The following is a 25,435-nucleotide window of genomic DNA, read 5'->3' on the forward strand; positions in this document are numbered from 1 at the left end:
TTAGTTCTCCTATCTGTTATGTTCTAGCAGAACTGGTAACCAGAGGCTTAATACTGCACAGGAGCATCAGCTGTTTGAGTCCAAGTGCTGGGATTTAATCCCACAGACTGGAGTGTTATCATTTGAGCTGAGCTGGGATGTCCATCAAGATACTTTCCAGAAGTAGAATTGGGGAGTAGTGGTGGTTAGCAGAGTGTGTTAAATGCCTCCCCTCTACTTATGGATGCTTCATTTATATATATATATGATTATTTTTCCTCTTGGTGTTTTTTGTGGTTAGGCCTGTCCACCGTTCTTCCTACCTGTGTCTGCTCTGCGAATGCAACTCTTCATCGGGCTGAGAGCTGTGTGTCATTCCAGAAACCACTTAATACTGCTGGCCAAAGCAGAGGTCAATGCACAAAAAAGACAGAATGAATCCAAAAAAGGATCGTGAGTAATTTTGTTTCGGCCTGTCATTCCATGTCACTTGGGTGTGATGGCATTTGCTGGACCATCCATCCCATAGGGCAGTGTGCAAATCAGAAGCAAAATCTAAATGGAGGCTGATGATTGGATCCATCATTGTATCCAATCTGATTTTTATTATCTCCCTCGTAACAAGAAATATTTAAGGACATTTTTCTACAGTTGAGTCCACGTGATTATAAGACATCTTTATTAGTCATATGTACATCGAAACACACAGTGAAATGCATCTTTTTGCATAGAGTGTTCTGGGGGCAGCCCACAAGTGTCACCATGCTTCCAGCGCCAAAATAGCATGCCCACAACTTCCTAACCCGTACATCTTTGGAATGTGGGAGGAAACCGGAGCACCTGGAGGAAACCCACACAGACACGGGGAGAACATACAAACTCCTTACAGACAGTGGCTAGAATTGAACCCGGGTCGCTGGCGCTGTATTAGTGTTACATTAACCACTACACTACCGTGCCTGCCCTAATCCCTAGACACCAAGACCAATGTGCGTAATGTGTTGAGGATGTCTATGGATTGCAATGATCCAGTTCTATTGGATTCCCTCGATGCGCTGAAGGCCTACTCCGTTCCATTGAGTACTTAAACTATTCCTTAACATTAACGATTTTTTTGAGCCATCATTTATTCGAAAACTGGCAATCTGAACACAATGCAGTACAACACAATTGGAGAATGGTGCTTGCACAGTACTTAAATTACAAGGCTAATAATCCAGAGCCCTGGAATAGTCATCCAGAGACCTGAGTTCCAATCCCACCATAACAGCTATGGAATTTAAATCTAGTTAACCTAATGAAACTACTGAACTATCATTTAAAAACAAAATCCATTAGGTTCACAATTGTCCTTCAGAACAGATCTGTTGTCCTTTCCCAGTCTGTAACCCCAGACATTCCAATGGGTTGACACTTGAATACCCTGTGAAAAGATGGCATCAGAAATTGGAGTGTTATCAGGGCTAAGCAGATGATCTTGTTTTTCTCTCCCAGTTGAAGGGCAATGAATGCTCCCCTTGCCAGTGGTGCTCAGGTGCTGAGAAAAGAATAAATAAAACATTGAGACAGTGGAGCTTGGCTAAGGTACAGTTCTATGGACCGACAGTCTCCCATGTGCATTTGGGAGCAATCGTGCATGGTGACCATTTTGTCCACGAGCTAAATCCATCAGTATAACCGGTTAACAGTTGGTACTCTTTCCCCCTCTCTCCTTCCAATCCTGTGCCAGTCCTCCCATTTTTGTTTCCCTCCCCTTCCTGGCTCCTTCCACCAGGAACAGTTCCTACTCACACAGTTCCCTCTTTCCCCCATCTGGCCCTGGTTCCATTTGCCATTTCACCCCTCCCTATTTGTTCCCATGTTTTCACCTCCTTAGCAGATTCCAGCACTGGTAGCACTTTTGTGTTCCTGCTTATCTCCCTCCAGCAGCCGTCTCCTGTCTTCGACCTCCCCTCCTCCCACCTCGCTCCATTTGTTTTCTCCTTGTCTGCCTCCATCTATCATTCACCTGCCTCTGGTTTCTACAACCCCTCCTTTCCCCTCCCCTACCTAGTGCAACCTGTCATCTTCCACCCCCTGTCAGTCCACCACCCTTGGGCTCCTGTCTCACTGCTCCCCCTCCACTTTATACTGGCCGTCTCCCCTCACCACTCTCTCTGTCCTGATGCAGGGTTTTGTCCCAAAACATCAATTCCTCACCCGCCGCAACCCCCCACCACCAAACAGATGCTGCTCGACCCACTGAGTTCCTCCGGCAAATTGTATGTTGCAAAAGTTAGTGCTAGCTGCAATTGTTCCAATTACCAGTCATGGGCAGGTTTGCCTAATTCAGTTAAGGCATCAAATTAGAGCTGAGCAGAACTCTAATGTTTTTTTTTGCAGGCCCCAAAAATCCAGGACTGTTAATAACACAACACCGATCACTGGAGAGTCCGGGTGGAATTTGTACTGCTTGCAGGTGATTCCTACAGTTCAGCTGTGCAAGGAGATGGTGAGTACCTTTCTAGTTGGTACAAAGTTGGCAGGAGGTACAGGCGCCTGAAGACCCACACCTCAAACTTCAACAACAGCTTCTTCCCCACTGCCATCAGGCTCTGAAAAACCCTAACACTACCTTGGACTATATTTTTCTCCCCCTCTCAATCATGCACTAGTGTCACTATGTTTATTTTTCCGCAAGTGTAAGTTGCATATAATTTGTTAATTTAAGTTTACGTTAATTATGTTTGTAATATACTGTGCTGCTGCTGCAAAAAAGCTAATTTTCATGGTATTTATACCCCTTGTGTGTTTGCCTATGACAACAATAAACTTGAGCTGAAAATTGGGCATCGTTCTGACCCTTAACATTTGAACCCTGCTGTAGGTGGAGTACAGTTTGAAGTACAAGACCTGCAGTCCACAGAGTTACGTCCATTTGCTGAGTGAAGCCCACTTAATGCTAAAGGCTGCTCTCCTGGATCCTGACCTTGGCCAGTGTGACAGCGAATTACTATCTGCTTTTAGTGAGAACTGCATCCAGCTGGGAGACTGTTTCAGTCAGTATGTGCTTTCACTTCCTTAGAAGATCCTTGTTTACCATGAAATGCTCAATACAAGAGGGCATGGCTTTAAAGTAACGGGTGGGAAGTTCAAGGGAGATATCAGAGGAAGGTTTTTTACCGAGAGAGTGGTTGGGGCATGGAATGCGCTCCCTGGGGTGGTGGTGGAGGCAGGTACATGGGTCAAATTCAAGACATTACTAGATAAGCATATGGAGGAATTTAAAATAGAGGGATATGTGGGAGGAAGGGGTTAGATAGTATTAGGGGAGGTTTAATGGTCGGCACAACATTGTGGGCCGAAGGGCCTGTATTGTGCTGTACTTTTCTATGTTCTATGAAATGCATTGACATAATATTGAAACACGGAGTTGTCGGTGCTATATTTCAATGTTTCCTCGCAAGATAGAAGGATGCCATTTGGCCCATCAAGTCTGTGCTGGTTCACAGCAAGCCTATTCCCTCACTAATTTGTTGTTCCCACGCTCCCATCAATTCCCTCCAGGTTCCACCACTTAGCCATACGCAAGGGGCAATGTAGCACAGACATTCAACCTATCAGCACATCTTTGGGATGTGGGAAGAAACTGAAGCACCCAGAGGAGGCCCACACGGAGAATGGGCAAACGCCACACAGACAGCATCAGAGATCGAACCCAGGTCACTGGAGGTGTGAGGCAGCGGCTCTACTTGCTGCTCCACCTTGCAGCCTGACCACACTAACACGAGATCTCGTGACGTCTGCAAATGTCATAGAGTCGTACAGCACGGAAACAGGCCCTTCAAGCCCAACTGGTCCATGCCGACCAAGATGCCCCATCTGAGCTAGTCCCATTTGCCGGCATTTGGCCCATAACCTTCCAAACTTTTCCAATCCATGTACCTGTCCAATTGTCTTTTAAAAGTTGTTGTTATACCTGCCTCAACCACTTCCTCTGGCAGCTCATTCTATATAGATACCACCCTTTGTGTAAGAAAGTTGCCCCTCAAACTCTTATTAAATCTTTCCCCTCTCACAAACGTATGCCCTCTAGTTCTTGATTCCCCAACCTTGGGGGGAAAAGACTGAGTGCATTCACCTATCTATGCCCCTCATGATTTTATACACCTCTATAAGATCACTTCTCAGTTTCAATGCTCTAAGGAATAAAGTCCTAGCCTGACCAACATCCCCCTATAACTCAGTCCCTCAAGTCCTGGGAACATCCTTGTAAATCTTTTCTGCACTCTTTCTAGTTTAATAACAGCTTTCCTATAGTAGGGTGACCAAAACCGAACACAATACTCCAAGTGCAGCCTCACCAGTGTCCTGTATAACTGCAGCATGACCTCCCAGCTTTTATACCCAATGCCCTGACTCATGAAGGCCAGTGTGCCAAAAGCCACACTTGTGACTCCACTTTCAGTGAACCATGTACTTGTACTCCAAGCTCCCCAGGGCCCTGCCGTTCAATGTGAAAGTCCTACCTGGATTTGACTTTCCAAAATGCAAGACCTCACACTTATCCAAATTAAATTCTATTTGCCATTTCTCGGCCCACCTACTCAGCTGACCAAGATCCCCGCCACCCCCCCCCCCCCCTAATTTTTGATGTTTTTGTGTTTATTTTATAGCAGTCCATACTTGGAGCGCTGTGTACAATTCTGGGCCCGAAAAGAATGCAGCAAGCTCCTGTTATGAAGATCATGGGAGCTATATTATGAAATGAGATTACATACATCAGGCTTGAATCTCCTGAAACACAGAAAATTAGGGATGACAGAAATTAAATTCTTTAAAGATATTTGAAAGAGATTGATATGGTAGAATGAGGAGAAACTTTCATAAGAGGTGGGTGGAGACAAGGATCGGGCAGAACACGTTGGAAGCCCCTCATGGATAGGATAGTGGAAGAGTGTGACTCTCTGCCAGACAGAGCTGTATGATCGTGTCTTTGATTAAGGAAACATTTGCAGCCAGTAGCTAAGGGGACCTAATTAGATATTTCCTTCAACATGGGCAGAAATACTGTTGGCCAAGTGGCCTCTTTCTCTGCTATGTGATTAATTCAGTGTTTACTGCTCTGATATATCTCTCAGATTCCCATTGTATGACCACTCTTATTAAGATAGTGCTACCTTATTCTTCTGCTTTTTTTAAAAACAAAATGGACATATTCATTGACAATGTGTGTTCCATTAACTTTTAGTTACCACCACGTTAAGGACTTGAACGACTGCATGTTTATAATCTGTGTTGAAGGCTGTTTTAACTGATGTTTGGACTTGTTTTGGCACTAGGTTTGAGATGGATGATTTTCACCTCACTCTCCCCTACTATAAGATGTCGGGCAAGTCATTGAGTGACCTAATCAGCAGAAGGCTTTTATGGGAAAATGAACCTGAGAAATTTGGAAAAGGATTTATGTACTACTTAAAGCACTTAGTCTATGAGGAAATTGAAGAGCCACTCAGTGCAGTAAGCAGTTTTAATTGTAGCCTTGGATGCAATCTGACCTAATTAGAATATTCCATTTGGTGCTGTCTAATGTTGCCTGGCTATCAGTTTCAGCTGATCCAAGATGTATCTGCTTGTCAGTTTGCTGTGAAAAGGAAATACTACAGATGTTGGAGTTACAGGTAGAATTGTAGTGTCAGGCCTATGAACACATGATAAACCTATTTTAGCCACCCATGGGAAAGGCACTTGTGCCCCCCCCCCCCCAACCCAACCACCAGCTCTCAAGCTTCACAGTAAATCATTTGAGAATATTTCCCCATTAGCCTGCCTACAATCTGTTCCATGACGAGCTTCAAGACATAAATTGCCTTCCCCACAGTCACAGTTCTGTTTGATGTGGCATTTCAGATTTGCCTTTCCTGTAACGTTTGTTACTTTGCATCCACCTTGGATCAGATCTTTCTTCGCCACCTCTCTTCCACCTGTCACAACCCCCTTCCTCTCTCGGAGAATGACAGATCTGAGGGACAGAGATTGTTCACAGTCACTCGCATAAGAAACTGCAGAGAGTTGTGGACACAGCTCAGCACATCACAGAAACCAGCCTCCCCTCCGTGGACTCTGTCTACACTCCTCTCTGCCCTGGTAAAACAGCCAATATAATTAAAAACTGCACCCACCCTGGTCATTCTCTCTTCTTTCCACCCCCCCCCCCCCACCACTCCCGTCCATCCCATCAGGCAGAAGCTATACAAGCTTGAAAGCATGTACCACCAGGCTCAAGGACAGCTACAATCCCGCTGTTATAAGACTATTGAATGGTCCCCTACTACGATAAGAATGGACTCTTGACCTCACAATCTACCTCGTTATGGCCTTGTACCTTATTGTCTACCTGCGCTACACTTTCTCTGTAACTGTAACACTATATTCTGCATTCTGTGGTTGTTTTCCCTTGTACTACCTCAATGCACTGATGTGATGAAATGATCTGTATGGATGACATGCAAAACAAAGTTTTTCACTGTACCTTGGTACATGTGACAATAATAAATCAATTTAATAATTTAAACCAATTTACCAATTTAATTGTATATTGTGCTCTTCTGGTTACATCAGAGTTGACAGAAGTAAATTTGGAAGGTGCAGTACAACACACAAAATTTGTTCCCAGTGTTCAATTCTGTAATACCTCAGGATTAGCCTTGTGAATCTTTTTCCTCCCATATCTCTTCCTCAACAGAAATGTCCTGACTTTTGCCCCTAGGTTCACACACTCACACTCCCATCTGAAGTTTTAGCATTACTTTTCTGTCTTGTTGTTAAACCAAGTCTGGTTTTCACATCGCTCTTGTCCTGCTGTGCCCCTGTTCAAAAACTCCTCGTCCTCCTTCATCTCCTATAGCTTCACACTTCCTTATTTCGGTAACGTGTTTCAGCACTACTAGATTCCGTGCTCCTCAGATTCTGGCCTCGTACGTTCCTGATATTGCTCCACCTTTCTCTCCCATCTCTCAACTATGTCAATCTCATTCCCAGAATTCCTGATCCTTGCCTTTCTGTCTCTTTCCAACTTTTAAAGGTTTACTTCTCTGAGATTTTGGTAACTCCTAGTAACTTCAATGTGGCTTGATGTCATATTTGTTCATTAACTCTCCTTTTGGACACTTAACTAGAGTACGGGTGCTTTATAACTTCCAGTCACTCTGCACAATTCAACTTCCTTCTTACAAGTATTGTTTTATTATTGTCACTTGTACCGAGGTACAGTGGAAAACTTGTCTTGCATACCAATCGTACAAGTCAATTCATTACACAGTGCAGTTACATTGAGTTAGTACAGAGTGCACTGAGGTAGTACAGGTAAAAACAATAACAGTACAGAGTAAAGTGTCACAACTACAGAGAAAGTGCAGTGCAGGTAGACAATAAGGTGCAAGGTCACAACAAGGTAGCTTTTGAGGTCAGAGTCTATCTCATCGAATAAGGGAACTGTTCAATAGTCTTATAACAGTGGAATAGAAGCTGTCCTTAAGCCTGGTGATATGTGCCCTCAGTCTCCTGTATCTTCTACCTGATGGAAGAGGAGAGAAGAGAGAATGACCTGGGTGGGTGGGGTCTTTGATTATGCTGGCTGCTTCGCCAAGGCAGCGAGAGGTAAAGACAGAGTCCATGAAGGGGAGGCTGGTTTCTGTGATGTGCTGGGCAGTGTCCACAACTCTCTGCAGTTTCTTGCAGTCTTGGGCAAAGCAGTTGCCATGATGCATCTAAATAGGATGCTTTTTATGGTGTTTTCATTTAATGAGAGTGCAAGGATCTTTTGCAGAAAGCAGGATCTCAATTTTGATGCAATTGGGAGCTCAGAGTAACTGGGTGAAGTGTTTTTTGCATGCATTATTTGGAAGAGCAGTAACATTTATTTTTATTTCTGTAGGAAACAGCAAACCAGGTGTTGCAGGTATTCAGGCTGTCGGAACCAACCCAAATCCCCCATGCTTTGTGCAGCCCGTGCATGAGAAATGTGTGCCTGAGGACTGCGTGGGACCATCTGGAGAGGCTGGCCTCCATCAGCCCGTCGCCCCTGGTGACACTGACTAAAGCAATGGTGGCACTAAGAATTGAAGACCAGCAGAAATACCAGGAGGCCATGGGGCGATACACAGAGGTAATGTCCAAGGCAGAATCTGCACAGTCCTTTTCAAAACTCTGGCTGTAAGAAAACTTGCTCTTCCTATCCCTTTCGGAAAGGGCTTGATGTATAAGGAGATTTCAGAAGGATGACAGGGAGATCTAACTGGAACCTACTGGATACTGGAAGGCCTGGATATAGAGAGGATGTTTTCATTAGGAGAGTCTAGGATCTGAGGGCACAGCCTCAGAATAAAGGGACGTCCCTTTAAAACTAAGACGAGAAGGAATTTCTTCAGCCAGAGAGTGAGGAATCTGTGGAATTTGTTGCCCGAGGGCTGTGGAGGCCAAGTCATTTGGTATATTTAAGGCAGAGGTTAATAGGTTCTTGATTGGTAAGGGGATTAAGGGTTGCGGGGAGAAGGCAGGAGAATGAGGTTAGGAAAAAAAATCAGCCATGATTGAATGGTGGAGCAAACTCGATGGGCTGAATGGCCTAATTCTGCTCCTATATCTTATGGTTCCAAACACTTGCTGTCATGAAGGGCATTAGTCATTGTTTTAATGGAGGAATTGTAGCCTAGGAAGCTCCCATAAACATCAATGTGGATAATCTGTAATGTCTAGTAAATATCGGCACTTGTTAGACTAGGGAAAGCCAATCAAATCCAGTGACAAGAGATTGGCTGATGTTTTTATTCAGCTTAAACACCTTGAGCCATCCACTTACAGATGAGGAAGAATCGAGGTCGGCCTAGTTTGCTTTCCACTCTCTCACCTCCTGAGTCAGTAGCTCATGGGTTCAAGTCCCAACCTGCATTGTTGGAAGTCCTTCAGCTGAAATGTTAACCGGGATCTTGTCAGTACAGGAGTTCCCATCAGTATCTAGGTCAATATTTGCCCCTGCACGACCATTGCCAGAACACGTACTGTGACTATTGCCTGTAAGGGTTAGTGAACGACAGTTCCATTAATTATCTGTTTGTTTTCAAAGTCGAGTTTGTCATATGCACAAGTACACGTATGCACAGGTGCAGTGGAAAAACTTACTTGCAGCAGCATCACAGGCACATAGCATCAGTTTTGCAACATTCATAAAAACATAAACCCAATTTTTACAAGAAAGAACACAATTAGAACAAAAAAAAAGGACAAAGTCCATTGTAGCGCAAAGTGGTTATACCGTTGCTATACTGAGGTAGTGATTAGGGTTGTGCAGGTTGGTTCAAGAATCAAATGGTTGAAGGGAAGGAGCTGTTCTTGAACCTGGTGGTGTGGGACTTCAGGCTCCTGTACCTCCTGCCTGATGGTAGCTGTGAGAAGATGGTATGACCCAGATGGTGGGGGTCTTTGACAGATGTTGCCTTCTTGAGGCAGCAAGGGTTGACTTGTGGTTTTTGTAAATGACTTGTTTTGTTGTCTGCAAAGCACTTTGGGACAAATAAATTCATGAAAGGTGCAATATAAATGCAAGTCTTTCCATATAATAAAACAGGAGAGGGAGGGAGGGAGAGCAGGGCAGAAGCGTAAAACCTGAATTGGGCCGAAGGGCAAATCCTTTGCCACAGCTACTTCCACATCCCAACTTTTGCAATCCAAGGTTGTACTCCCTTTTCACATTATTATAGAACAGTACAGCACAGAACAGGCCCTTCGGCCCACAATGTTGTGCCGACATAGCTATTCCCTCCTACCTACAGAATGCCTATATCCTTCTATGTTCCTCTCATTCATGTGCCCATCCAAGCCCCTCTTAAAAGCCCCCAGTGAATTTGCCTCCACCACCCTATCAGGCAACGCATTCCAGGCATCCACCACTTTCTCAGTTTAAAAAAAAATGTACCCCTCACATCTTCTCTGAACCTACCCTTTCTCACCTTAAATGCATGCCCTCTGGTATTGGATCGCTCAATAACGGGAAAAAGATATTGCTTGTCCACCCTATCTATGCCCTTCATAATTTTATACACTTCCAGCAGATCACCCCTCAGCCTCTACCGCTCCAGAGAAAAGAGCTCAAGTTTGTCCAGCCTCTCTTGATAGCACATACTCTCTAATCCAGGCAGCATCCTAGTAAACCTCCTCTGCACCCTCTCTAAAGCCTCAACATCCTTCCTATTAGTGAGGTGACCAGAACTGCACGCAATTCTCGATTTGGTTTAAATGTTATTCTCGCTTTTAATGACGTTCTGTACCTTGGATGTTAACCCTACACTTCTCGGGACTGAAAATGAGAGAAGGGAAGGAATTTAATCTCGGATTAGCATTAAAGTAAATTCAGAGCAAACTCATTTCCCACATGCTGCCCATGTAACAATAACGTTCAAATCGATCAGTAGATTTTTAGATATTAAAGGCATTGCAGGGTATAGGGTTAGTGTGGGAAGATGGTAATTGGGGGGAAGAGCTAGCCATCCACTTACAGAGTGGGAAAGCAGAGACGAGGGGCTGAATGGCCTGCTCCTTTTATTTCTTGTGTTGTAGTTGGGAGTTGAGGTTGAAACTACCTGCAGGGGTTGGTAGTTGGAATGTCCTGTGCTAACGACTGTTCCATTGACTATCTCCTTGCTTTGGGTAGATGAGGTTGGTTAATGGATTTGTGGATGAACCAAATCTCCTGCGGCATCACAGCGTCGTGGCAACTGAGCTGTCCCATAAACTGCAGAGGACTCAGCCGGGTCTATTGGTAGTTGCATTTGTAGCTCTACTGAAAAATGACAAAATCACCCTCGCGGAGGCTGACCTGTTCTTTAAGGTTTGCTTGCATTTTGTTTATATGTCTTAATTATTTTGGAGTCTTTTGTTCATCAGCAGCAAAGAATTTAGATTAGTGATACTGGCAAATACCTAACTAGTTAATTGTAACATCAGTTTTAGAATCGTACAGCATAGAAACAGGCCCTTCAGCCCACTGAATCTGTGCTGACCATCAAGCATCCATTTACACTAATCCCATACTATTCTCCCCATATTCCCATCAACTTCCCCGAGAGACTCCCACTCACCTCAGCACCAGGGGCAATTTACAGTGCCAGGGCCAATTAAGCTACCAACCCGCACGTTTGTGGGAGGAAATTGGAGCACCTAAAGGAAACCCACATGGTCTCATGGAGAACCTCCACACAGAGGTCAGGATTGAACCTGGGTCACTGGAGCTGTGAGGCAGCAACTAGAGCTGGACACGGGTAGAAGACATGGGTACTCATTTACAATAAATGGAATCAATTTATCTTCAGGAATGCTGACAACAAGCTTCGTTATTAAAACACCTTAAATTTTCTAACATGGTACAATACTAATCCATCTAAATCAAGACTTTAAGGAGACTATATTTTAACTTCCTCTTGTGAGAATGAGAAAGGTGTGTAACTTTTGCTTTTATATTTGGGGGAAAAATACTGCTGCCAACACTTGTTCCCTGCACTCACCTTTTAGTGGTCATTTGTCTCCCAATGACCTTGCGGTTTCTTCTGCAGCTGTCCTGTGGGTGAGGTGGGTCCTAGGCATGCAGCCTGAGGCTTACAACCTGAGGTGCCAACTCATTGTGCTTAAATGCTTCTGATTAAAATCAGTTGAAATTGATACATGTTTTAAGCATTAAATTAATAAGATTCATATTGAAACTATTAACCTCAGTTAATGAAAAACAAGAGCATACAGTGAAATAAATTAAATTAAGCCAACCTGACTAAATGTTGCCCTTTAATGAAAGTTGACAGTCTCATTCACGTGAATGGGACTACACAAGATGCACCAGAGACCAGGTGTAACTGGCCCCTTGGATAAGAAGGTTAGAGTGATCCCCTGGATTCAACTCTAGAGTCACACAGGACAGACACAGGCCCTTTGGCCCACCATGTATATGCTGACTAGCAAGTACCCACCTATACTAATCCCATTTACCAGCACACACAGTCCATGACCTTCTATTTCTTGGTGATTCAAAAGCTTGCGTCTTAAATGTGAGCATACTTTCCTCCACCTTCTCGGGCAGTGCATTCCAGATTGCAACCATCTTTTGAGTGGAAAAAAATCTTACCTCAAATTCACTTCTAACCCTCCTACTTACGACCTTAAACTAATGCCTTCCAATCTGAGATGATTCTACTGTAGGAAATCTTTATTACTATCTATGCCTTTTCATAGTTTAGTATATATCAGGTCCCCTATCAACCTCCTCCCTTCCAAGGAAAACAAACCCAGCTTATCCAGTGTCATCTCATAACTGAAGCCTTCTATCCCCAGCAGCATCCTGGTAAATCTCCTCTACACTCTCTCTCCAGTGCTTTCATGTCCTTTCTTGAGAGTACAGAAAATCAAAATCTTGAGTCAGTCACAACCCCTCAGCTTGGGGAGAGAACAGCTACCCTACTACGAGCAAGGAATCGTAAGACTGTATGGCTCACCACACCTGTGCCAGTTGTTTGACAGAGTCTTCTGATTAATCCTGTTCATTTGTTGTTTTTTTCCCCATGCCCTTGCAAAGATTCTCTTTATGAGTATTACATTTTAAAAGACAGTTGGACAGGTACATGGATAGGAAAGCTTTAGAAGGTTATGGTTCAAACGCAGGCAAATGGGACTAGCTTGGATGAGAATCTTGGTCGGCATGGACCAGTTGGGCTGAAGGCCCTGTTTCTGTGTGTATGAATCTATGCCTCTATACAATATCAGGTTCCCCTTTAAAAGTTATTGTTGAATCTCCTATTGCTGCCTCACAGACTGCACAACCTGCACTGTAACAACTTCATGTATTGACAAAATCACCACTCTCCTGGCTCCTTAGTAGGTTATGTTTGACCTTTGTGGGCATGTTATGTTGACGCCGGAAGCGTGGCGACACTTGCAGGCTATCCCCAGAACACACTCCGCAAAAGATGTATTTCATTGTGTGTTTTGATGTACATGTGACTAATAAAGAAATCTTATCTTTGGTTGCTGACGGTACTGATGTTAGAGATCATTGCGCACACCTCAATTAAACCTCCCACGGGCTGCCTCCGCTCTGAGGGGAGCATTCCCAGATCTCTGTGTAACGAAAGTCACTAATTCAGTTCTAGTGAATCCCTGAGGCCACAGCAAGGCTTTGTCATCCCCTCTGAAGTCTGGCACTCGATATTGAAGCTGCAACAATATCTTCACTGCTTTTCTCTGAAACTTCACTTTATAACTATTGGCAGCAGTGTGGGTCTTTCCATTTGGAAGAATTATTGATAAATAGAGTTTTCTGGTACTTAAGTACCAGTCTGATTTCACAGCCAGTATAAGTGCTTGCTTTTATATGGCCTTGGCTATTTTGAAGAAATTGAGTAAATATAAATGTAACCACCAGAAGGAGCTAATGTTCTTCACCTGTTAATACCCTTGCTGGGAAAGGTGATGATGCTGAATAAAGAGAGTGTGGTATCATATAGGAGGCCATTTGGCCCATTGTCTTTGTGCCAGCACTTTGAAAGCTCTCCAGTTAATCCCACTCCTCCATGTTTTTTTTTGATTTTGCCTTTCCCTTATTTAATCTGGTGGAAATCATTGCAGTGAGAGTTGTAAAACAGACTGGCAGCTCGCATCAATCCATGTAACGTCTTTGCACAGTGGACTCCAACCCCTTTGTGTGACGTATATCTGGCCATTAGCTGACAACTTGGCTTTTGCCAGACAGAATTTGCATCCCCTTGAATTAGTTCGGAACGATCCTCTGGGTTTCCCTTTCCCCTCAGTCTTTCCAAACTGTTGCAAGGTCTTCTCCTGTCACCCACATACAGGTTGTCCCCAGGTTCTCTCCTCAGAATCCAAACAGTTAAGTGCAGCCATGAACTGAGTTCCCAGGCAGCAGAGGTTGCTCGAGCCAGCAAATCCATCCTGCCCATCTCCCAATATGGGCTGTACGTAAATTGGCCGTTGGTAAATTGGGGAGGCCTGTATTTCCAGTTGGCATTTCAGACAAGTGTTTGCAAGCTGGAATTGGGAGTGGGAGACGGTGATAAGCCAGATGGTGTATTACACTGTAAGTGTGGGAGGGAGGTGTCAGAGTAATGGCTGAGTGATTTGTTTTCTTGTTGTTGTTGGTAGGAACTCTGTGGTAAAGGTGATAAAGACGATGAGGCGGAGACTCCGCAGATGCTGGTTGATTTCTGGGAAGCCACGTTGATATCCTGCACCGAGGAAGTGATGATCGAACTCCTGCTGATGAAGCTGGTGTCGGTGTACCTCCACAGGACGGTCCGGAGACTGAAGCCTGACCAGAAACCACTCAAAACGGTGGAGGAACTGGTACGTCCCTGCCACCTCCATCTTCTGGAGTGCAAATGAATCTGCCACGGTGTTGCTCACAGTCTGAGGACCCAGGGTACATTGGAGCAACTAACCTTATCTACTGGGTGCAGCCCCACTGTTACCTGCCCACATGGGGAGCTGATTATATGGACATTTTCATTGTAAAATATGGACATGTAAAAAGTGACCCCAAGAATATCAACAACAGTTTGAATGTTATGTGAAGTGATAATGCATTGGAGTGGGCATGTTGGGCTTGTGTGTATTCTCCATAAGAAAATTGGTGCGTAGGCTGGTGATTATGAACCAAGTTTTGCAGAGATAATTCTATCCTCATTGCTAGTGTAAATACTGAAGCTACTCGTGGAAAGTCGGCACCTGGGAAAGCTATAATAGCAGGGTGAAATGTTTACACGGGCTCCGAATTAGTGTGGGATTGGTAAAAATGTCACAAGTACAGCTAAAGCTGTGATATATATAACGATCAGGACTTTGGGGTGGTAATGAAGTCAGAGCTATCAGCTTTAACCATTGTTACACTTAAGTGTTTCTTTGGGATTTCCACATTTGTGTGTGTACAAAGTTGCTTTTCATGATTCCACATCAACCACAGGGCTGCACTGTTGAAGGTTCTGTTTGGAAAGCAACACCAGAGTCCAGTGAGCTGGTGACTTTGGACTAATTATCCACTCCACCCACAAGAACCGTCACTCCCCATCTGATTTTACACCAGGCCTGAGGTAGCTTTTCTTCCTTCCCAAAGGAAAGTTTTTAATGGGATAAGCTCGCAGCAAAAGTTGGAAGAAACCCAGGTACCAGATTTTAAATGTCCTGTAAATTCTAAAAGGACTTTTTTATATTAAAGTGGTTGCCATGTCCTCTACATTGACAACGGACCAAGAAGCACCTCACTAACTGTACAGAATTGGGGAAGACTCCTGAGATTGGTATTGATTTATTATTGTCACTTGTACCAAGGTACAGTGGAAAAAATTGTCTTGCATACTGTGTACAGATCAATTCATTACACAGTGGAGATACATTGAGTTAGTATAGAGTGCATTGAGGTAGTACAGGTAAAAACAATACAGAGTAAAGTGTCACAGCTACAGGGAAGTGCATTGCAGGTAGACAAGGTGCAAGGTCATAACAAGGTAGATTATGAGGTCAAGAGTCCATCTCCTCATACAAGGGTTCAATAGCCTTATCAATAGTTCAGTAGTCTTATCACTGTGGGACAGAAGCTGTCCTTGAGCCTGGTGGTATGTGCCCTCAGGCTCCTGTATCTTCTGCCTGATGGGAGAGGGGAGAAGAGAGAATGACCCAGGTGGGTGGGGTCTTTGATTATGCTGGCTGCTTTGCCAGGGCAGCGAGAAGTGTAGACAGAGTCCGTGGAGGGGAGGCTGGTTTCCTTGATGTGCTAGGCTGTATCCACAACTCTCTGCAGTTTCTTGCGGTCCCAGGCAGAGCAGTTGCTATACCAAGCCGTGATGCATCCAGATAGGATGCTTTCTATGGTGCATTGATAAAAGTTGGTGAGTGTCAAAGGGGACATGCCAAATTTCTTTAGCCTCCTGAAGAAGTAGAGGCGCTGGTCAGCTTTCTTGGCTGTGGCGTCTACGTGGTTGGACCAGGACAGGCTATTGGTGGTGTTCACTCCAAGGAACTTGAAGCTCTCAACCCTCTCGACCTCAGCACCATTGATGTAGACAGGTGCATATACACCTCCCCCTTTCCTGAAGTCAATGACCAGCTCTTTTGTTTTGCTGGCAATTCTATGAATGCCAGTCTTTCTTTGATTTCATTTTATGTTATATGTGTTTATTCCATCCACCATTTTAGCAGAGGAGTTGACCCCCGCTGGTTAATTCCTGCATTAAACACACAGTCAGAGGAAAGTCCAGTAATGACAACCAACTGCATTCCCTAGTTTGGGATACCAATACAACAAGAGTGTACTCGTATTTAGTTTACTGTCTACACAGAAATAATGCAAGTCCAGTATATAATTATACAAGAAAGCCCCAAATTAAGTTTAATCACTCTTTTCAAACAGATCAGTTCATGTGGTCATTTCGGGAAGATTTTCCCATGGATCCACACCATCAATGCATCCAGTTCCGAACCACTAGGGCCTTCAGAAGATCTGCAGAAACTGCAGGTAGGTGCTGGGTTTCTTTTCTGGGAAGCATAATTCAAAGGTCATAGTGCGTGCTACCAACTGCGGTTGAGCAGGTGAGGAAAGGAGATGGTTTTAAAAAAAAAAGGGCAAATAAGCATGAGCTTCAGTTTTATAGCCAGAAGTTTGTCAGAGTTTCTGTGGGTCTGCCAGAGGAATATTCCCGTTTGAGGGTCTGTGAGGGAATCTAGATTAGTGTGTGACATGGTGCACTAGGTCTTGTTGGTTGCTCTATGTTTTGGTTGTTTGCATATACATCAAAAAATTCTTTCACTGCAGCTGCTTTTCCCCAGTCCCAGCATTGTCCGTCTCCTCCATCAGTATGCCTCTATCACCGCCACCTGCCACCATCAAGGCCCTGACTCAAATCCATAGCTACCCTCTTCACCCACGATCATCAAGCATCTCACTCTCTGCCTCCTTACAAACAGCAGCCACTTTGCTCCATTCACTCTCCACCTTTAACCTCCCCAGTCTGCGCAGATGAGGCCTTAATTTGGGAGCTCGTATCTATGATCCGGCTTTGACTCGTATGATTTAAAACCTTGCCCATTACTGAGGTCTCTCACCTGCCCAGTTCCCACCAGCTACACTGTCCAAACTTCTGAGATAATTAAATGGCTCTACCCACAAAATCGTTGTTCTTCCATCTTCTTCATAAGCCTCGCCTTATTCTACCTTGCTATTCTTTGAAATAAAGGAAAATTGAATATAATTACCTTTCTCCCTCATGGTTCATTAATTTAAAATTATAATTTCTCTCTGGAAAATCTCTTGAATCACTTGCACTGAGCTTCAAGACTGCTTGTAGTCCTCACCTGGGTGATACTTCTATCAGTCTAGTTGTTCAATATCCCCTCACTGCACCATTTGTTCCTAGAACAATTTTCACTTGCTCCCATCCTGATTTTTCTTCCCCCCCCCCCCCTTTCTTCATGGTGAACATCTATGTTCTCTGAAGACAAAAGGAACTACAGATGCTGGAATCTGGAACAAAGAACATAATGGTGGAAGAACTTAGTCAAGCAGCGGCTGTGGAGGCAAAACAAGTCGGAGGGTATTTCGAGTCAAGGCCCTGCATCATACTGAGATGGAAGAAGAAAGATTGCTAGGAGATAGTTATACAGGGATGGGGAGAAGATGCAGGCTGGTAAATGATGTGAAACCAGCTGAGGAGAGGATGACGAGCCGATGGAGCCAGTTGGAGAAAGGGGGTGGGACGGGCCTGTAGGTGATAGGTGGAACCAGATGGGGAGAGGGTGATGGGCAGATGGAACCAAGTGGGGGGGAGCGGATGGGAAAGATGAACAAAGAAAGGAGAAGAAAGCTAGGTGGATAGATGAGTGTGTGGGAGGAGAACTAAGGCAGGGTCTTGACCTGAAACATAGTCTTGTAGCTTTTGCCTCCACAGTTGCTGCTTGACTAGCTGAGTTCTTTTATTCTCTGATGTTCAAAATCAAAAGACTTTGATGTCCCTCACCCCACAGCCAGGTTGGTTATCCAACGCGACAGTTGGCTTCACATCAAGCGCTGTTGGGCCTTGCTATCATTGGCCTACGTGACCCCCGTACCAGAGTCATCCATCTTCTTGAGGCCTTTGCCCACACCCCGCCCCCCTCCAACCCCACATTCAGCAACAAGTGAGAGTAGGAGTAAGTCCAATATTTTGCACGCATTTTGGAATCTTATGAATATTTCTTTCATTTTATCCATAGTCCATTTTGTGCGGTCCTTCAATTGAAATAACATCTGTTCTCCATCTTCTGCAACACCTCCCTGATGATGACATGACTGGTTTAAGTATCCACGCCCTGTGTGACACCAGACTGGGCAAATGTGAGCATGTAACTGACCTTCTCCTTGATCGATGCCCTGAAGCACTTCTACCATTTGCCACTTGTGAGATGCAGCAGGGAAATCAGGTTTGCCTCCGTCTTTCTCCATGCTTTTAACTTCTGATTCAAGGGCAATAAATGTATTGGATAGGGAAATGGAATCATAGAAAATTTAGGACACAGGAGACCATTCAGTCAAGGAGGACCAAATCTCACTTTCCTTCACTGAGCCATGCTTCCTCCAATGCACGTCCAAGTACTACCTGAACATGATAACTTCTGTCTCGACTGCCCTTGCAATGCAACTACTCAAGTTCAGTTGGCAGAAATCTCCAGATGTTTGTTGATTTGTTCCACGTTAGCAAGGGTAACGCACAAACTCTACTGTACGGTCCTCCAGACCAATCCAAGTCCCACCTTCCTGTGGAGCAGAAGACTAAAGGTCCCATGACGATAGTAAATGAAGGAAGGGAGACTGTTCTCCATTTTATCTTCTTCCTGCTCTCTGTGGAATGGGTGCATAAGAAATAGAAATGGGAGTAGGCCATTTGTTCTCCTGTGTCTGCTCCACTATTCAATAAGATCATTGCTGTTCTTTCATCTCAGTGCCACTTTCCTGCATTAACTCTTGATATCCAAGAACCTATCGATTTCTGTCTGTGACTGAGTCTCCACAACTGTCTCAGATGGAGGGTTCCTAAGATTCACAACCCTTTGGGTAAAGAAATGTCTTCTCATCCCTGTCCTGAATGGCTACTTGTTTCGAGACTGTGGCCTCTGATTCTAGACACCCCAGCCAAGAGAAATGCCAACATTGCAACATCCCTGTTAACCCCAATAAGAATTTAATTCATTACATTGAGATCACCTGATTATTGGATTCTTTCCTTACTCCTTTTTCTGCAAGAGAATTCTGTGGCAATAAGACTGATTACAACCTCTACATAAAGTTAGGTGCTAACCATTACACAGAACTGACTCACTAATTGTTCCGACCCTTGTCTCCCCTGGATGGTTGCCTGCATTATGTGTGGAGGCTCCTGTGGACTGCATTTGGCTCCACTCCTACATCACAGTAACCATCTTACAGAACGGAATTGTCCCCATCCCTCTGCTTTTGAACTGGATTAAAATAAAGACTCCTCCATCTTGGGCGAGATTCCCTCAACTAACAACACCTGTGTTTTGCTGTTTTCAGCCTCTGTGGTGGAAGAAGCTTTTGCCTGAACTTTGCGAGAGGACAAGAGGAGCTGGAGGAGAAAATAGAATCCTGGTGTCTTCACTGCAGGGTACGTACTTGTGTCTCTCACGTTTTTTAGTAACAGATTTGGTTCTAAGATACAAAAACCTGAAAATACCTACCATCAGGTTCAAGGACAGCTTCTATCCTCCTGTTATAAGACTATTGAACTGTTCCCTTATACAAGAAGATGGACTCTTGACCTCACAGTCTACCCTGTTATGGCCTTGCACCTTATTGTCTGCCTGCACTACACTTTTGCTCTGCAACTGTAACACTTTATTCTGCATTCTGTTATTGCTTTTCCATTGTATGACCTCAATGCACTGATGTGATGAAATAAGCTGTATAGATGGCATGCAAAACAAAATTTTTCACTGTACCTCGGTACATGTGCCCTGGCATTGTAAAAGGACCGCATAAAGGCAAATTCTTTCTTTGTTGCACAAACTAGTTCCTGAGGGGAAGGTTTTTTCAGAACTGGTAATTTTATCTTCTTAAATGCACTGACAGTAATTCACTTTTATTTCTATTTTGCCCACACCTCTCTTGAGAATCCCCACATGCTTGGAAGTGGTTGCAGGGTTTGGAGGTGGCTATTTAACACTTGACCTAAACACATTTACATAGAAGCTTAGGGACCTGCCCCATTATTCAACAGCATGTCTGATCATCCACTTCAGTATCCTGTCCTTACCTGGTCTCCATATCCCTTGATCCCTTTAACATTAAGAAATATATCTTCCTCCTCAAATATATTTAATGGCATGACTTCCACTGCCTTTTGTGGTTAAGAATTCTATCTATGAATCTGGATGACGAATGTCCGTGGAACGTTTGACAAGGGAGTCCATCAGAGCAAAACCTCATCTATGATCCATATCGGATTGTTTTTAAACATAGTAAAATGTCCCAGTCACATCACAGGGCATTGCTAAGCAGAACTTGATATCATGCCTCATATTAGGATATATTAGGAAAGGTTGATCAAGAGGCTGAGAGTTAACAATGCACCCAACATCAATTGCCTTTTACAGGAGAGAGTTTTAAATTTCTACCATGCTCTGTGTGTAGAAGTGTTTCTTAATCTCACACCTGAAAGACTGGGTTCTCAATTTTAAATAAAGTTTCAGCTTCCCCAACCAGTGGAAGTAGTTTTCCTCTGTCTCCCCTTTTTAGTTCTCCCCAGTAGCCAGAAAGCTATGGATCCCCTGAATGGAACGGACTGACAACTACAGAAATGCTGGCTGTCAGCCACTTGGGCCCTGGCATACCTTGTCTTTCCACCAGTGTCAGCCAGACACGGAGAATGGTGCTGATGAGTTGTGAACAGGCAAGTGGAAGGCAGAAGAGATTAAAGGACAAGGAGGGTGGTAGTCCAAGGCAAAAAGACATGGTCATAAGAAATGATGAAAAATAAGGGTTTCGAGGAAGTTTAAATGGGAAAAGCAGAACTGCTATCTGATGTTGTTAAACTTGTGATGAGGCTGGAGAGCTGTGATCTACCTAGTTGGAAGGTGAGGTTCAGTTCCTCAAGCTTGCATTAAACTTCCCTGAAACAATGCAACCAGGAGACAGAAGACGATGGTCAGAGTGGGAGAAGAATTGTGACAGAGTTGTGCTCGCTAATTGAAGAGAGGTGTTCTGCAAAATGGTCGCCCAATTTGCATTTGGTTTTCCACTGAAGAGGACACAGTATTGTGTGCACTGACTATTAAACTGAAGGATGTGCAGTTAATTGATCCTTGGAGTCCTGGAGAGCATAAAGAGAGGAGCTGAAAATCTGAGCATTGCATTTGTAAAGTAGTAATGATTCAAAATGGGATGGAGCCTAACGTCCAGTTTAACCCCACACATAACAACCAGAGGGGAGGAGGAACACTCTCTTGCCACACAACCAGCAGCATCAACAGCAAAAAAAAATGCATGGCATTGCAGCAGTGTTCATGCTGTACCCTTGTATTGCTGCTGTTAATAGCTATTTCCATAACATGAGGGTTGTGCAGACTTCATATCAGATTAATTTGGCTGCTTAGCTTGTTTCTGAAGTGTTTGTGTCTTCCTCCAGAGACACTGGCGGTGGTGGCTGCTGCTCTCCCACCTCTGGATTTTCTGAGGATACTGCCGGATGATGGTGTTGCTTCGTTTTTCCTACCTCACCTTCTGGAATGCAGCAGAAAGAACTCGATCACCTGACCTGGAGTGTGTGTTGGGCAGAGGAGCTGTGCTGTGTTCTCGGGAGCTCTGGAAGGGACAGCGTTATCTTGCCTTGATTGTGGTGCAGGATGTGACTGCAGGCTCGAAGCAGGTGCCGACTAGAACTGTGAAGATCACTATCACTGGCAAAAACCAGTGGGAAACCTGGCCACATGAAGTCGCTACAGTGCACCTAGATAACAACATTATCACATCTAGGAGTAAAAATTCACACCAACATGGCAGGGCTCACTGACTGCTAGCTAACATACTCTTAAGACAATCCACACTATTTCTACAGCAGTGTTAATGAACACTTGAGCAAGGATTGACTGTGAGTAAGTTAAGGGTTCATGTGTGAACTTCACTGGAATTTCTGTTTTTTTAAATCCATCTGATTGCTTAACGTATCTGCTCACTCATTTTTGCAGAGTAAGTTGTCTTTGAGTTTTGTCCGATGTCACTTTCAACACTTTCCTTGAAGTCACCCCAGTACAACCTACCATGCTGAAACCCAGTTGCTAGATGTAAGACCTCTTCCTATTGGCTCTGTGTGAAAGATTGGGGTATCAAACCTAGTACAACTTTCCTGCATAGTGCAATGGATTGTTGAAGATTATTTTCCCATCCCTCTTCGTCTAACTACACCAACCCCACTTGTCCCTGCCTGGGAGGGTTATTTGTATTCCAGTGATCTTTTTTAACCATTATGTGTATTTAACCAATTATTTATTTATACTGTTGATATTTCACTCCATGTTTACATTGATATCAGTGATAAATCTGCTTTGAACCCAGTAACCTTTCAGCCAGAGCCAAAAACACTTTTTAGATTAAAAGAGTGATAATACTATTAAATTTTACTTTACTGGTTTTGTGCTCATCTAACGATGGTGGACTGATTAGTTCACAAACTTGTCGCCAGGTGAATATCGAGAAGAGTGTGCAATAAAATTCAATAACTAAACCTCTCAAGCTGTACGCTTTCCAGGGCTGGTGGTGGAAGCAGACATGATAGTAGTGCTTAAGAGGCATTTAGACACCACGTGAACATCCAGGGAATGGAGGGATATGGATCGTGTGCAGGCAGAAGGGATTAGTTTAATTTGCCATCATGCTCGACACAGACGTCGTGGGCCGAAGGGCCTCTTGTACTGTTTTAGGTTTTCACCACTTTCTCAATCAGTCCTGCCACGTCCAATGATCTCTGCATAGGTACTCCCCAGCTCTTCCACTTCAATGATAGGGTGACACAGCGGAGCAGCAAGTAAGCTGCTGCCCCACAGATCCAGTGATCTGGTACAATGTTGACCTCTGTTGCTGTGTGAGGGGTTTGCATGTTCCCCCTGTGACCATGTGGTTCCATCCAGGTGCTGTGGCTCCACCCCAACCCCCCCCCCCCCCCAGACGTAGATTTGTTGCCAATGGGGAATTGCCCCTAGTGTGTAGGTGAATAGTAAGATCTGGGGGAAGTTGCTGAGAACATGGGGAGGATTTGTGTAAATGGGTGCTTGATGGTCAACACGTGTTCAATGGGCCAAAAGGTTCTGTTACCGTGCTTATTGATTCAATGATTAGATGCCTTTTGTGGGGTTCTCATTTAGATTCTCTTCCTTTCCCATCATCGCTTTCATCCCCAATCCACTTGAATGGAGGGACATGCTGTAGCACCACCCTACACCTTCCCTGCCCAGGTGTACTCTGATTATAGATCCATGACTAACTTTTCATTTATCCCCTGCCTCAGATCCCATAATGTGCTGTGGTTGTATCCAAAAGAAAAACCGATTAATACTGGAAGTGCTCAGCAGATCAGGCAGCATCCATGGAGAGAGAGAAACCTAGTTAATATTTCAGGTTAATGACCTTTCTATATTTCTCCTCACATTACTGTGGTTCAAGTTTTTTTTGTTTGAGAATAACTCCTTTGGTGCCACACCCACATGTTCCTGCTTTAGACAACAGTCTGGGCAGTAAATGTGCCAAGCTGTTTTACGTTTATTTTGCAGTTACAGCAATAAACAGAAACAAGTGGGCTTAACATTTTATTAGGCACTTGGTGGCAAAAGGGTCACGTCAGTCCACATGATGATCTCCATAGCATTTCCAATTAAACAAACCTTCACATGAGGTTCTGCTGCAGTTGAAGGTGTCACAGGCAGGAATTAGTTGTGAAAGATATCTGTGCAATTTTCAGCTGGTCACAATTAGGCAGAACCTCCACCAAAAAACTTCTTGAACTTTGAAAAGGTGCTCTCTTTTTCTAGATGGGTGAAGAGAAAATTAATATTTGATAATAGTACTCAATGAAAAATTTACGTTTAAATGAGGGCATGGTGACTCATTGCAAACTCCACAGATCTAATCATTACTTCTATTATAATCGTTACACTCTATTCTGCATTCTGTTATTGCTTTTCCCTTGTACTACCTCGATGTGATGAAATGATCTGTATGGATGGCATGCAAAACAAAGTTTTTTGCTGTACCTCGGAACATGTGACAATAATAATAAACCAGAGCAGGGTACCATATAAACAATGCTAGATCTTTTCATCAGTGGGTTAAAGGCTACAGCAAAGTCAGATGGTAGGTACTGTCACTTTAAGGTTCCTTCACCAATATGTGCTGAATCTAAATATTTCTGGCTGCTTGTAAAGGGCAGATGAGCTGGCTCTGGAATGAAAGATCTGGCAAGTGTTAGGAGAAGCAGTAGGATTGGCAAGAGGGAGAATAGGTCATTGGGGAAAATAAGTGGAGGAATGGGATTGCTCTGGAAGTCAAAATATACTCTGTGTGCCAAATGGCCACCTCCTACGTCACAGAGTTGTACAGCATGGAAACAGACCCTTTGGACCAACTCGTCCACACTGACCAAGTAAGGAGATGTGACTGAAAATTACCTCCCATGTGTACTCATCTTGCAATGCAGAAGAGTGTCTAAGGATGAAAAGGGAAGGAGAAAGTACCATCGTGGCTACAAAATTAAAGTCAAACTGAATTTAATGAAAATGACTTTTCAGGTCATTTAATGGCTTGCTTGGCAGTGACTGTGTGTGAAGAATGGCTTATAAACAACAACTTTCACCAATGTGGCTCTTTGAAGTGGCAAAGGCAACTCCAATTGGAGTATTATCAAACAAAGGAAGTGATGCTGTGCCACATGAAGACTGGCAGAAGGGAATAGTTTAATTAATTAGCTTAATTAGTTCAGCACAATATCATGGGCCAAAAGGCCTGTTCCTGTGCTGTACTGTTCTATTAAGGCAGATAACCAATACTTTGGTCAGAGAAGTAGGAAATAAAGAAGACTTTGGAAGAGGGATAGCACATCAGAAAGGTTAGAGAGGGAATTCCTTATGCTGTGACAGCTGAAGGTATGGCCATCAATAACTGAGGGACAAAATCTGGGCACAAGAGAATTGGAGGCAAACAGGGATTTGCTGGGTCTGGAGGAGATCACAGTGGTAGGGGTGGAGGGGGGGAAGGCAATGGAGGGATCTGGAAACAACTGGGAGCCAATGTAGGGGTGATTGGTGAATGTGCCTTGATATAAATTAGGGCACAGGCTGCAGAGCTTTGGATAGAGAAGACAAAGTACCAATAATTCTGTGCAAGGTTACT

At 44.0% G+C, this 25,435-nt stretch overlaps 2 protein-coding genes across 10 annotated transcripts in view; one reads left to right on the top strand and one right to left on the bottom strand.

Annotated features, from left to right (window-relative positions):
* The window catches only part of hps3 (HPS3 biogenesis of lysosomal organelles complex 2 subunit 1), a 44,412-nt gene that overhangs the window by 15,807 nt on the left and 3,170 nt on the right, over window positions 1–25,435 (top strand). For 2 of the 9 annotated variants that reach the window (XR_007956534.1, XR_007956533.1), the window contains exons 8-18: window positions 281–432; window positions 2,362–2,470; window positions 2,846–3,021; window positions 5,301–5,478; window positions 7,895–8,125; window positions 10,667–10,843; window positions 14,158–14,358; window positions 16,418–16,522; window positions 18,256–18,462; window positions 19,574–19,664; window positions 21,684–23,668. Coding sequence is in view for 2 of the 9 variants with exons in the window: in XM_052018766.1 (XP_051874726.1) it covers window positions 281–432; window positions 2,362–2,470; window positions 2,846–3,021; window positions 5,301–5,478; window positions 7,895–8,125; window positions 10,667–10,843; window positions 14,158–14,358; window positions 16,418–16,522; window positions 18,256–18,462; window positions 19,574–19,664; window positions 21,684–21,811 (1,755 nt within the window). In the remaining 7 variants the exon portion in view is untranslated. Of the gene's footprint in view, window positions 1–280; window positions 433–2,361; window positions 2,471–2,845; window positions 3,022–5,300; window positions 5,479–7,894; window positions 8,126–10,666; window positions 10,844–14,157; window positions 14,359–16,417; window positions 16,523–18,255; window positions 18,463–19,573; window positions 19,665–21,683; window positions 23,969–25,435 lie in introns of those variants that run through there. The other 7 variants (XM_052018766.1, XM_052018765.1, XR_007956538.1 and 4 more) reach the window with 6 other exon arrangements.
* Window positions 23,844–25,435, bottom strand: part of cp (ceruloplasmin) — a 45,043-nt gene continuing 43,451 nt past the window's right edge. The window contains exon 19 of the mRNA XM_052018762.1: window positions 23,844–24,074. Coding sequence (XP_051874722.1) covers window positions 24,019–24,074 — 56 coding nt within the window. The 3' untranslated portion in view covers window positions 23,844–24,018. The remainder of the gene's footprint in view (window positions 24,075–25,435) is intronic.

Source organism: Pristis pectinata, chromosome 6 (assembly GCF_009764475.1).
Source record: "Pristis pectinata isolate sPriPec2 chromosome 6, sPriPec2.1.pri, whole genome shotgun sequence".
Taxonomy (NCBI): Eukaryota; Metazoa; Chordata; class Chondrichthyes; order Rhinopristiformes; family Pristidae; genus Pristis; species Pristis pectinata.